The sequence below is a fragment of the Annulohypoxylon maeteangense genome (genome assembly GCF_022496945.1).
Source record: "Annulohypoxylon maeteangense strain CBS 123835 unplaced genomic scaffold GGS22scaffold_2, whole genome shotgun sequence".
NCBI lineage: Eukaryota > Fungi > Ascomycota > Sordariomycetes > Xylariales > Hypoxylaceae > Annulohypoxylon > Annulohypoxylon maeteangense.
The window spans coordinates 3,101,397-3,114,354 of NW_025953249.1; the positions used below are offsets into that span (position 1 = coordinate 3,101,397).

Consider the following 12,958-nt stretch of genomic DNA (forward strand, 5'->3'; position numbering starts at 1 on the left):
TGGACCACCTCCAAGATTTGAGTGGTGGTGTAGTGGCTATGGATTAGGGAGCGATAATACCAGAGACGATACAGAATCAAATTTCCTGCCTCGTAGCAATGGTGCGTGGCATGCCAGGGATAGTCCAAGTGATCCGACTCCGTTAGTTCCCAATATCCGTGTGCGAGGTTGGCTGCTGCATCGAAGTATTTGAGCACAGAGTAGATTTGTTCTTATGGTCCGCCGTCCACAGTGCCAGGTGTTTTTGATGTGACTTGGTCGGGCTAGGGGTGTGAATGTGATTAATTGAATCCAACCACTCTATCTTGGGGGCCGAATAACGTGGAGCCTGCTGTTCAACCTGCTGTGTAACACACATTAGGTAAGGGGCAGTAGAGAGTACCTAAAGTGATAGATCCCGTTCCAACCGCCAAGCGGGGCTGAATAAGGAGAGCAAAGACCTAAGCCTGTGAAAGCCCCCAATATCCAAACCTGAAAGAGGCACAGCCAGGGCTCGAACCAACTACACTAATCCACGAACTTTATGCCGATATTGGGCATAAATGTACATATATGCATATTAAGCAGTATTAGTATGCGATAAAACCATATACCCTCTTAAAGTTCATTGATTAGTGTAGTTGGTTCGAGCCCTGGTCACAGAGCTCAATAATCGAATCTCTCTCTCTTTCAAGCTCCATCTCTGTGAGATTACCTAGATAAATGATCAGATACTACATCTCACTTATCGCGCGTACCCTTAACATTTTGCTATCTTGCTTCTCGATCAAAATGGCACCACCCGACACCAAAATCGTCGCACTAGCTGCGAAGATAAGCAGCTTGGTTGCAGAGTTGCAAGAATCTCTTTCGGCCCGGGGAGTAGAATCCCCATCCTTTGACGAGAATAGTCCTCCATACCTCCCTTCTGATCTGCACCATATTCGGGATGATGTCCTCGACGCAACCGCTGAGCTCCATGAGGTTCTCTTGGAACCTCTGATGCTCATCTACAAGTTTGCCGGTGTAAGGACCTCTTGGGCTCAGCTAGGCGCCATGAAACTAATCTTCTGAAGGTCTCAAATGTCGTTAGCATTGACTCAATTGTCCGGTTCAAGATTCTAGGCATGATCCCCTATGGCAGTCAGGTCTCTTTTGAAGAGGTCGCTGAGAAAACGAACCTCGATAAGGGGCTTGTCAGACGCCTGCTTCGACATGCGATAACCATGCGCATCCTACAAGAGCCGGAACCAGGTATGGTGGCACATACCAAGATCTCTAAGTTCTTAGCCCGCCCAGAAATCATCGGTTGGGCCACGTTTGAAAGCCATGATACCTGGCCAGCTATCCCTAGAGTAAGCATGTCCCATTTATATGAACACAGAGCGTCATTCTAACACAGATGCTCTACACTAGGTCGGAGAAGCGATCGAGAAATGGCCGTCCTCCCAAGAAGCCAATGAGACCGTGAGTCTAGACTATGTTCCATGTCTAACCCATGCCTTCACAGAAAATCCAAACTCGAGCTACTCATTTTACTAATCTTCATAGGGCTTCGCCCTTGCCAACCAAGGGAAGTCGGTATTCGAAGTCCTTGGCTCAGACCCTGAGGCGGCGATGCGTTTTGCAGGCGGGATGAAGTCCCTGGACTATGTTCCGGGTTGCGGAGACGCTTATGTGGCCAAGGCCTACGATTGGGCTTCCCTCGGAGATGTACAAATCGTGAATGTTGGTGGCCAACGAGGCTCAGTCGCGATGGACCTGGCAAGTAAGTTTAAGAACGTCAAGCTACTTGTCCAGGATTCGGCCATGATCATTCAAGGCGCCGACTCCGCTGTTCCCGACCAGTTGAAAGAGCGCGTCCAGTTCATGAACCACGAGCTCTTTGATCCTCAGACGGTGCAGGCAGATGTCTACTTCTTCCGCATGGTCCTCCGTTCTTGGGGTGATAAATACGCCGTCAACATCTTGAAAGCTCAGATTCCCGCCCTCCGGCCCGGAGCAAAGATCCTCATTCAGGACGCATGTATGCCAGAGCCGGGAAGTGGTAGTCCATTATGGAGAGAGCGAGTTATGAGGTATGCGGCTGTCAGGTATAACAGGTGAACTTGTATGCTTACTGACAAAAACTCACTAGGTCGGTTGACATGGCGGTGAAATTCTACTTCAACAGCTACGAACGACATCTGGACGAATGGAAATCGCTTCTCGCAGCGGCAGATAAGCGATTCGTCCTTCATAAGGTGTATGAGACCATGGAATCTCAGCTATCGGTGCTTGAAGTTCACTGGGATGTGTAACTTGGCAGTGGGGGTACGGCTTTGAGATTGTGTCAACCAAAGTGCAGCTTGGAACAAGGTAGACATCCTTAGCACAACACTCTCCCTTAATCCAAACCTGGTTTTTTCTGAACAGGTTTCCTACGGTTACACCCATCTGTTTATTCCTAGGTAAGAATCAAATGAATCGTATTGTAGCAAATACCACGCGCCCGTCCATCTTTGTCATGTTCATTCATTGCGATAACTATCGAATCCATTAAACTCTGTGAAGCATCCCAAAATATAATGCCCATAAAGTGCTTTCTAGGATTTGCTAGAGAGTAGTGCCTTGCTTAAGGTCACACTCCCTCACAGAGCAGGGTTGCGAGGCATCCCATGTTGTTTAGTTAGAGTCCTACAATCCGGGCGCTTCGAGCCATGGCGGAGTGGACACCAGGGAGCCGTCAAGTAGAAAGCAGCGTCACTCGGAGCGGGACGAACTCGATCGGTCGCTCTATATTCCTTCAAAACGGTTTCTTGGGTGGGGCTAGAGCACGGAGGCCAAAACGGAGCAACGAGCGGCTAACCGCCAAGGCCGGTCAGTGTGGCGCATGAGAACCGGGGGTTTAGTCAGCAGAGACGCCCGCGCCGTTGTTGGGCATATTGCATTTGCCGGAATTTATAGGCATGATTTTAACTTCGAGAATTTTCATGGTGACTTGTTCTGCCTATATTCACTTGTACCTAACACGAAACGATACAGGATCGATCATAGTATTGTGCGATAAGGCGTGAAAGGGTATGTTTAGATATAATATCGGGGTGAGATGTAGAAGGAGTAGGGTTTGCTAAGATAAAAAAAGTAATTGGAATAGCCGTCATGATTCTTCGATGTAAACCCTCAACGCTACCTTGTAGGTAGAAGAGAAAAGTTACATGAGGATGGGGGAGGCAACTTCATATACTAGGTGCAGAGGGGTAATAGGAAAATAAACAGGATATGATTGCAAGTTGTATTTGCTTGAGCAATTGCCTTGCTGTTTCGTAATCTTTTTGTTTGCTGTCTGTTTCCTTTCCTTTACCTCAACCATTTGTACTACAAGTTCGATTCAAGACTGAACACTGTGGAAGACAGATTTATCAAGACAACGTAGAGCCGCACAAACAGTATTCCATTTAGTTCTTCGGCTAAAAGAAGAAATCCATTGACTGTTGTCTGTCTAGTAGGTGCTTTATAGCCACTGTTGAATTTGATTAAGAGTCGTTCTAGATCGGTATAGAAAGCTTCAGATTAACCTTGGAAAGGGGGTTAGGAATACAAATGCCTAAAGGATTAACTAAAAGCCATAGAATAAACTAGGAGTTTCTTTTGGTTATCCTACGTTTGTCTTCCTTTCTGTATTATCATTTCCCTCTTCACTTGATCCTATTGACAGGCTTACGTTGAAGTTTTGGTTCTTGACTATTCCCCCTACCACGGGTTTCATACGAAACAGTTCCAGTCACCAATAACTTAAAGACGACTTAGATAAACGAATCTACCATTAACTCTAGAACTAGTTGTTAAGACACAAGCAAGTAATAACTACAAATTATCATCTAAACCTTCTGAGAATGTACAAAGCTCGGAATTCTTGCAAAAAATTTTCCTGCAAGGGCACCTAAAAGCTGTGCTATGCTGGAATTAAGTACAAGCCAACGCACCACTCACTCCCTTTGATGACCTGACCTCACAACTATGCATGAAGAACGCCGTTGCTTCCGGGTTTTTAGCCCTGCGGGTGTGAAAATCATAAAACGCCTTTTTCCATGCAATTTCCGTCTAGGTACACGAACCGTGATTGTAACTAGAAAACTAGGCCGAAGACGTCACTATTGTCTGCGTTGAATAACCTTGGTCATCCGCAGAGCAACAAGAAGAGAGTATTGGAGGCGAGTTCATCGGCCTCCGTTGAGGCGTCGTCGTCGTTCCTCCTTCTCACGCCTGAGCTTTTCTTCTAGGGCTTGCTCCCTCTTGTCCTCCTCACGTGCTAGTACCTCGGCTCGTCGCTCCTCGACGTCAATGTCTGACAGGCCGGCTTCCATGTCACTCGAACCATCCGATGCATAATCGTAGTGTCGAGGATCAGGGTCTTCGTCATCGTCATATTCGATGAAATCGTCCAGATCGTCGTCGTACTCATCTTCATACTTGTCTCGTCGATTAGATCGAGGAGGTGCAAGAAGACCACCAGCCTTGTAAGATGGCCCCTTCTTAGATGATGATGACTTTCCTGATGTTGCACCGGGGCGAGGACGAGCAGTTCCAGTATAGCCTGTAGTGGCTGTGGCAGCTTTCTTGAGTTTCTTCTCCGCTTCACCACCGAGCGAACCGTGCCGGGCCTTAGTACTAGTGTTACCACCCACATTCTTCGAAGCACCGTTCCGACCATCAGAAGATGCCATTCCAGCTCTGGGCACTCCACGATTTGCAGAAGATGGTCGGGCGCTTCCGGAGTATGTTTTCCCATTCGCGTTCTTTGCCATACCAGACTTTGGTTCCGGCTTCACAGGTCGATTCTTCTCAATAGCTCTGTGTTGAATCACACCAACCTTTCCTGGCACGATCTTTGCCTGAGCCTTCTTTGCGCGTTCCATGATCTCTGCGTATGATCCCTTCTTCGGTGGTTTTGACGGATCGGAAGAGGTAGGCGTGGTAGGTGATGATCTAGCAAGAGGGGCCTTGGCAGCGGCTGCTAGAGAAGCTGAACTCAGCTTTGGTCGAATAGCAGTACTTGTGGATGACCTCGGCTGGGTTGTGTTGGATCCAGGTGTTGGTCTGCCGTTTGACGATGAACCTATTACACGCGGTCCAGTTGGCACAGGAGGTTCGTAGCGGCCGTTCGTTGCCGGTGAATTTGTACGGTGAGGGAGGGATGAAGGCTTCGATGACGTGGACGTGGTAGTCTTTGTTCGATCGATAGGCTCATTCTTCACTTCGCGTACGACCTTATTTGCTGAATAAGAGCCATCCTGTTGTCGTGACTTGACAAGCTTGACCGACGTCGCACTTTGTGAATCATCTTCTGCTTTGCGCTTGAGATTTGACGATGCAGGTGTCTTCGGTGTCGGGGCAGAGGATGGATTATCGCCAGAAATCTCGGCGAGGAGATCACCGATCTGTTTGCGCAAAGAGTTAGGAGCAAAATAATCAATAATCACGAATGAAAAAATGACACGTACAGGCATCTTGATAAGACTCGCTGTCGGCTAGATATGGTAGAGCCTTTAGGATACGTTGTAGTTGCCGTCAGGAGCATTCAGAGTGCCCGAGGCGTCATATGTTGGTGGGCTGTGTCATGGATAGGCGATGAGTCCCGTCCTCGACCTGATGCGACCTGAAAAAAAAAAGATGATGAGATTGTGGTTAAGATGATCGTGTTTGCCGATTCGAATAGCAAAAAGTCGAAGTCATGTATTTCAGAAACACGATCAACGAAAGCGGCGGGGAGTCTCTCAACAAAGGAATGCGGGTATCTATGGAGTTGTTCGGAAGTTAAGTGGTAAAGTACTAAGTGGTGATGATAAGAAGTTTGGCAGTTGGCAGTTGGCAGTTGTCTGCTTTGGTCTGGTCTGGACAAAAAGAAAGTCTCGTGCCGTTCCGTTTCTACGAATCGTACTGAGTACAAAGGTACTTACACGTCTATGAGCCTGATTAAATTTCACTTTTCTTACCCCGGCCAGAGCCTGGCCAGTTGGAAGGGTGCTGATGTGGCTGAGCTACGTCATTTCAGCACTTTCATTCGCCATCAGGGAATGCAGGGAAGGGACATGTGGCTGCTAGCTGGAAAGCAAAGCCACAACCTTAGTGGGGTAAATACAATACTTTTCATTGGTAGATCTCATCACATCCAAGACGACCCTAATCAGGTGATAGGCGAGAATCCATTCTCCATCTTTTTGCCCACAGTCAATTCTAGCCGCACCGAAAATCTAAAGGAATTAGAACTTTTCTTCTGGCCGAACAGTCACAATTTACATCTTTCAACCTCGTCACACCGAACTTCCCACAGAACTCGAAGTCTCAGTCTCCGCCTCAAATCGCGGTTAAATCGATTGATTACTCGTGTTCTTCACATATCTCGTAAGTTTATTCTACTCTCAAGAGCTCTGTATACCAAGACGTTGCGACGCTGTCAAGTTGCCAATCTTACATCGGACCCCTCCCCGCTCGTCGCAAAAATATACTTGCGCAAGAAACCACAATAACTAACCGAAGACATTTTTTAAAGAAAAAATCAGCAAAAATGAAGCACCTCGCAGCTTACCTTCTTCTCGGCCTTGCCGGCAACGCCTCTCCCTCCGCTTCCGACATCAAGGAGGTCCTCGACTCCGTCGGTATCGAGGCTGATGATGACCGTCTCGAGACTCTCATCTCCGAGCTCAAGGGCAAGGACATCAACGAGGTACGGCGACCTGGCACTGTGACCGAGTGAAGAGATAGTGGCATAAACTGACACAAATTTATAGTTGATCGCTGAGGGCTCAAGCAAGCTCGCCTCCGTTCCCTCTGGTGGTTCCGGTGGTGGCGCTGCTGCTGGCGGTGCCGCCGCTGGTGGTGCTGCCGCTGCCGAGGAGAAGGAGGAAGAGAAGGAAGAGGGTATGATTCAGAATCCATACTTTCCCTCGTGCTCAGGTATACTAACATACACGTACAGAGAAGGAGGAATCCGACGACGACATGGGATTCGGTCTCTTCGACTAAACGGATTTCGTACGTGTTTAACGCAACGAAATCATGGGTTTCTGGGGGAGTGGCACAAAAATGGGCTGTGGCGGTCTTGCATGGTTTTCGGCGCGCAACGGTATGCGTTTGACCGATTAGGGTATCCAGAAATGGTTAAGGCAAAGGCGAATACAGTCCTACTTCTCCAGATGACTATGCGCATCCTCTCTCCGGGAATTGATATGGTGAAATTTGCTCGTGATATCCTGAAAATGCTTTGATGAATGCTGACTTTATGAATGTTATATTTATATTAGGTATGTTGGTGTACATTGTCTACAGGTTTTGAAATCGTTACAAGGTTAAATAAGCTACAGTAGTTGTCTAGAATTATGAATTGCCAAAGGATGACCTAGTACAAAGTACGCATATCCAAATTATCCCCGGCCGGCCATGCCGACAATGCTCGTGGAATGACTAGCTAATAAAAATTAGAATTATACGTATCTAACGGTCGTCATTCCCTAGCTCGAATGCCGTAGTCGTTTTTGGCTGGTTTGCTGGGAGGGGCATGTGAGAGAAACAGAGTTTTATGCAAACAGTCAAGTTGTTTATGTGGGGGTTTATGTGCGTACAGTATGTGCATAAACATAGTTCCACAGTTAGGTAATCTTAGCATTGTCGATATGGAATTAGCCTAACTAGCCTAACTCTAATACGCCATCTGATTGGTTACCGGGACATGGAATGTTTCTGTTGCTCCTAGCAACGGGGTAAAAAACGAAAAAAAGGACGCTAATTGAATTGAACCAATAAAAAACAATCTTCGGCCAATCTTTGAACAATTTGAATCATTTGAACCAGGGGGAGTTCAAGCATCCCAAGCATCCTAAGCATCTCAACCATCCAAGCATCCCACGACCTTTTCCGGATACATCCATGAACGCGCCAATTACTTTTGCATTTCGCACCCCATTCTTTTGAATCTTTTCCATTACCATTAGATTTACAAATGTTTTGGACAATGACCGGATTCGACACGTAAAACATCGATTAATTCGACAACCACGACTAATTCGCCAATTCGACGCGCTTTATCCGCTTGAGCTTCCGCTCTTTTTGTTTTTTCAAACCCCATAACGTGTACATATACCATACAATAAACCAACAGTATACCTCGTAATGGCCTCCGCATTACCGGCGGCTGCAGCCTCCGGTCACCAATCTGCCATAGTATCAAGAAAATCGTCTCTCAGATCTGGATTAAGAAGACCACAAATAAGTCGCGCCGAATCGAATCCAGTATCTGCAGCTCATGGTTCTAAGTCGCAATTCGCCGGAAATGACAGCTCCGATGACGAGATACCTGTGCCTATGAAGCTCAGTGCTCTCACGAAAGCTCTTCTCAACGACGAAGGACCTGAACCAGAGAGGGATAATGGACGCGTTCTTAGAACCCGAGGCCAGAGCCATCGACCTTCGTCGCCGGCTCGCGCTGAGCCAGAAAAGCCTATCAAGAGACGCAGCGTGTTGGGTTCATCAGTAACATCAAATGGGGAAGAGAGGAGACATACTCGTGCTAGTAGCGCACAAATTCCATCGCGACAGTCTTCACCTGTTAGGAGTCAACCTAGTAGAGAAAGCAGTCCTGTAAGGAAACGGGTGGTTCGACTAAGCGCGGCATCGGGAAACTCGGCCTCCGCCTCCGCCTCTGCCTCCCAAATTAAACCCGCAAAGAGAAGGTCAACATCCACGTCGCTCACAGCCTCGCGGAATGGAAATCGACCTCCTAGTCGAGCTGACAGTAGCATGGCTGAGGAGAAAGCTAATGCATCCGAACTGAAGGACAAGGATCTAAATACGCCGGCTCAACAGGGAAGAGTGGTCAGGATTGCTGTCAGTTCATCGGGTGGTAGGGGTCGCTCGGGTTCTTCAGCTCAGTCCTCAAGACCAACTGATCTCGCATCCTCTTTCCATTCTCACGCCGTGCAATCTGATGAAAATGATATACCTGATGTTCCACGAACTGCTCCCCGACAAACTGGATCTTCTAATCCGGGTAGCGCCTCTAGGCCAGGCTCTAACGGATATAGAAGTAGACACGAAGACAACCAAGGCGTACAGAGCTCAATGCGCGTCAAGAGGGTAGGGAAAGTTCCCGGCAGCTTTCTCAGCGGCCCGGCGCGTCGAGGACGAAGGAGACAGAGCGAGGAGGATGCTGAAAACGAAGGAGAGCCACTTCAATCCGGCCAGGAACCGGATGGACAGCAACCTCGGGACGCAAACGATTACGAGCAAGGAGACAATCTGGCCTCGTCATATTATGTACCTGATCGTCTAGCTTCGGGGAGCCCTGTTAGCTCCAGGAGCTCTGGGAGGGCATCACACAGGAGGGATTTATCATCCGCAGAAGAAAACGGTCGAGCTCCACGATCGCGCCAAGCTTCTCCTGACCATGATGAGATTATTATCCCCCATTATCGGATCCCACCCCCAAAGCCAGAACTTCCCGCGAAAAACGACCAGGAAAACGAGGCACCTCCAACTTTCAGAAGGAATAAGCCAGCTGTGAACAGCTTCCTGGAAAAGTTAGATAAAGATCTACCCAGGGTTTCTGCCATGTCTGCCCGTCCTATGAGTGCTGCTGAGGTACCTTCGAGCGCCTTACGTCCTACCTCTCCCGAGCGCAAGGCTTTAGGTTCCCTGAATCAAAATACGCCTCGTCGGGCAGCGCCAGCACCTCCGCCCAAGATGTCTATGCTCGAAGCCGCCACGTCCACAGCCGGAGCCGCGACTACCGTTGGGGCTGCGAAGCGACGGAACTATATGAAGGTTAACGGTAAATGCTACACAAGACTCGACTCTCTGGGCCGTGGAGGAAGTGGAAAGGTGTATCGCGTAGCAGCCGATAACGGCAAAATGTTTGCGTTGAAGCGTGTCTCTATTGAAGGCGCTGACGAAAACACCGTTCGAGGCTACAAGGGCGAGATTAATCTTCTCAAGAAGCTGAATAACGTAGAACGAGTTGTTACTCTATACGACTATGAGATGAACGAAGAAAAGCAGGTCCTCAGTTTAGTAAGTTTTATACACTTCTACTATTTGGGTCTCTTGATAGTATGGTGCCCTTGCTAACTAGTTGTTCTTTATCTAGCTTATGGAGATGGGCGAGTTGGACTTTAACACGCTCCTCCGTCTGCGGGTCTCGCCCGAGAACGCCAAGTTCGATCCGGTCTTCGTCCGGTACTACTGGCAAGAGATGCTCGAGTGCCTGGCATCAGTCCACGCCCATAATATCGTGCACTCGGATTTGAAACCGGCCAACTTTGTAGTCGTACAAGGCCGCCTGAAGCTCATCGACTTCGGCATCGCCAACGCGATCCAGACGGACGAGACCGTTAATGTACACCGCGAGACCCAGATTGGTACACCCAACTATATGAGTCCGGAAAGCTTGATCGATTCCAACGCGACCGACGCTGCGGGCCACCGCATCAGTTCCATCTCCAATCCTCCCCGCCCCAAGCTCATGAAGCTCGGCAAACCGAGCGATATCTGGAGTTTGGGCTGCATCTTGTTTCAGATGGTATACGGCACACCACCATTCGGCCACATCCCGAACCCGATGGCCCGTTGCCATGCCATCATCAACTGGCAATACGACATCGAGTTCCGCGATCGCGGAATCGGAGGAGCGCCCGTGCCTCCTTCCCTAATAAGGACCATGAGGCGCTGCCTCACCCGCGAACAACACCTACGCCCCACATGCGAGGAGCTTCTGTCGAGGACAGACCCGTTCCTATACCCCGTCGAAGCGCCAGAGGGCACCTTGCCCATCACGGAAGAGCTCCTCGGTAGGATCATACAGAGCGTCGTGACGCGCTGCCGCGAGCGCATGCCTACTGAGGCCGAATCCCTGAGCGTCTGGCCACAGGCCTACTGGGGAAGCGTCGCGAAGGCTGTGGGTAGGGAAATCGGTTCGAGGGGTTCTGGTTCACCGGAGGCGAGGTAGTAACGCTGGTCCGGGAGAGGTTCCGAAACCATAGTCGGAAAGGAGGTGGGGAAAAATATACCTAATAACTACGATTTACGAATGGGGAAGAAAAAAAGTCTAAATGACGGTTGAATAGTAAGAGGAGGGAAGACGGAGACGGTTGCCTCTTTGTATAAGGAGCCGGTTCGTGGATGGATAATCATTGACGGGGATTGCATAAATCCCGTGTTGGATTCACCTTTTTTTCTCGTTTTCTGTTCCTTTCTCTCTTTACCTTGCTTAGGAGGCCATTGTCCTTTTTTACTGCCATCGAAAATATCCCTGACGTTCTTCTGCTCATGCTTATTTACGTACCCAATTAGCCACGGAGTTCAGGATAAGGGGGGCGTTTGAATGGACGGAGGGGGAAGAGCAAAACTTCGTTTTTTACCTGTTTCTGGCTTAGAAAGACGCTGTCATCACTGCACAAACGTTATCATACTACCTACCTACCTAACCTACCTTACACTTTTTACGCTTACATATTGATACCGACGGACGAATGGGGTGGATTTTTATACCTATGTGGCCGGCAGGATTTCTGTTCTGCCCGCTGATGTTGTTTTTGTTTATAGCGTTTACGAATTTTACGCCGTTGTTGCTTTATTCGGCGTTTTTACGAGTACAGAAAGCTTATCGAGCTTACATATTTATAATGAAAAGACTTGTCGATCATTTTCATGGCTCACGTAACTTGACAATTTTAGTGCATAACATGTTGAGACGTATAGTACATGTGTATTCTGTATCGAGCTATGGGCACCACGTACATATCTAGGTATCCATCGTCCGTTTCTTGGTACTAGGATTGGCGTTTTATACACGAAGCTTGTCGAGTTATTCACAAGCTTGTCATTCTGTGGCGTAGAGATATGTCTTCCCCATTTCACCAGCCGTCAAGGCAACATCTCAATCGTCCATCCCGATGACCAGACACATAGATCTTGATAGAGAGAAGAATCTAACCCCCAGCCCCTCTTCCCCCATCTACCAATCTCCCATCCAGCCAAGCAAGCCCCAGGGTCCCCTTCCCCCCAACCCATCCCATCCCATCCCATCCCATTTTAAGTCGGCCCCAAAAGCTTCAACTCGCTAATCCTCAAAATCGTATACCGATGCTTACTCGTGACCCTCTGCGACCGTCGATTGCGGCGCTTCGTCTTGATCTTGACGCGCAACGGCTCGCTCTCCACGCCCAGAACGGTAGCCCGACATTCAAACAACCCGGAATCGATGTACGGCTGGCCCAACAACGTGTAGTCCCGCGAACCGATCGTAGACGCGCGATCCAGGCGCAGGATATCCCCCGGCAGAACCCCGTGCATTAGGAAGGGCAGACGAACGCGGTCGCCTTCTGTGACGAGGTAGGGCCGCTCGTGGATGTGCACCGTGATGTAGTGCGAGGGCTGCGCGCGGAGCAGTGGGAATAGCTCTGCGACCGAGGGCGAGGTTATGGGGGATGGGCCCTGTGTTGAGGGAGGCGGGGGCGGGGGTGGACCGCGGCGGGTGGGCGTTATGGGGAGCCCGCGTGGGTTGGGTTCGCTTGCGGGGGTGGCGGGCTCGATGGTGCGCTTTTCGGGGGTGCTGCTGAAGGCGCGGGCGCGGAGAGGGAGGAGGAAGGGTGGTGGGAGCCGGGTTATGGGCGTGCGCAGCTCCAGGGCGGTGCGGAGGAGTGAGCGGCTCATTTTGGGGGGTTTCCTTTTTTTCTTATCTGATTCTCTCGATTTGGTGTTTTGTTTATCTCGGTTTTGGGATGGAAGGGGTAGAGTTCATCCGGTGTAGAATCGGCCGAACCGGTGGCCTTTAGATCGCCGCTGAGGATGTCTATCGAGACCTCGGATCGGGATATTTGGAAGATTAACGACGAAGTTGAGAATCGAAATGTTAAAGTGGGGCGCTGGTTTTTCCGCTGCGGCTTTACGGGTGGCTTTAGTGCGGTATTTGTGTGGCTGGAGCTTGGACGTTCAATTAGAAATTTTG

The 12,958-nt window shown here is 49.3% G+C and overlaps 5 protein-coding genes across 5 annotated transcripts; 3 read left to right on the forward strand and 2 right to left on the reverse strand.

Annotated features, from left to right (window-relative positions):
- Nucleotides 1–771: 771 nt before the first annotated feature.
- Nucleotides 772–2,279, forward strand: GGS22DRAFT_185038 (S-adenosyl-L-methionine-dependent methyltransferase; the record flags this gene model as incomplete). Its single annotated transcript, XM_047964263.1, has 5 exons — nucleotides 772–1,005; nucleotides 1,056–1,334; nucleotides 1,396–1,446; nucleotides 1,531–2,057; nucleotides 2,117–2,279. The coding sequence occupies 5 exons, from the start codon at nucleotides 772–774 to the stop codon at nucleotides 2,277–2,279; spliced, it is 1,254 nt and encodes a 417-aa protein (XP_047823293.1).
- A 1,510-nt stretch (nucleotides 2,280–3,789) lies between these two features.
- On the reverse strand, nucleotides 3,790–5,899 carry GGS22DRAFT_153947 (uncharacterized protein). The gene is made up of 2 exons (XM_047959949.1): nucleotides 5,463–5,899; nucleotides 3,790–5,399 (listed from the first exon to the last, which is right to left on the reverse strand). Exons 1-2 carry the CDS (start codon nucleotides 5,466–5,468, stop codon nucleotides 4,179–4,181), a joined length of 1,227 nt encoding a protein of 408 aa, XP_047823294.1. The 5' UTR covers nucleotides 5,469–5,899; the 3' UTR covers nucleotides 3,790–4,178.
- A 441-nt stretch (nucleotides 5,900–6,340) lies between these two features.
- GGS22DRAFT_153950 (ribosomal protein 60S) lies at nucleotides 6,341–7,317 on the forward strand. The gene is made up of 3 exons (XM_047959950.1): nucleotides 6,341–6,685; nucleotides 6,750–6,879; nucleotides 6,938–7,317. Exons 1-3 carry the CDS (start codon nucleotides 6,527–6,529, stop codon nucleotides 6,982–6,984), a joined length of 336 nt encoding a protein of 111 aa, XP_047823295.1. The 5' UTR covers nucleotides 6,341–6,526; the 3' UTR covers nucleotides 6,985–7,317.
- A 720-nt stretch (nucleotides 7,318–8,037) lies between these two features.
- On the forward strand, nucleotides 8,038–11,219 carry GGS22DRAFT_71430 (kinase-like protein). The gene is made up of 2 exons (XM_047967887.1): nucleotides 8,038–10,023; nucleotides 10,100–11,219. The coding sequence occupies exons 1-2, from the start codon at nucleotides 8,128–8,130 to the stop codon at nucleotides 10,955–10,957; spliced, it is 2,754 nt and encodes a 917-aa protein (XP_047823296.1). The 5' UTR covers nucleotides 8,038–8,127; the 3' UTR covers nucleotides 10,958–11,219.
- An 805-nt stretch (nucleotides 11,220–12,024) lies between these two features.
- On the reverse strand, nucleotides 12,025–12,842 carry GGS22DRAFT_153954 (uncharacterized protein). Its single transcript, XM_047959951.1, has one exon. It carries the CDS (start codon nucleotides 12,661–12,663, stop codon nucleotides 12,043–12,045), a length of 621 nt encoding a protein of 206 aa, XP_047823297.1. The 5' UTR covers nucleotides 12,664–12,842; the 3' UTR covers nucleotides 12,025–12,042.
- Between the last annotated feature and the right edge of the window lie 116 nt (nucleotides 12,843–12,958).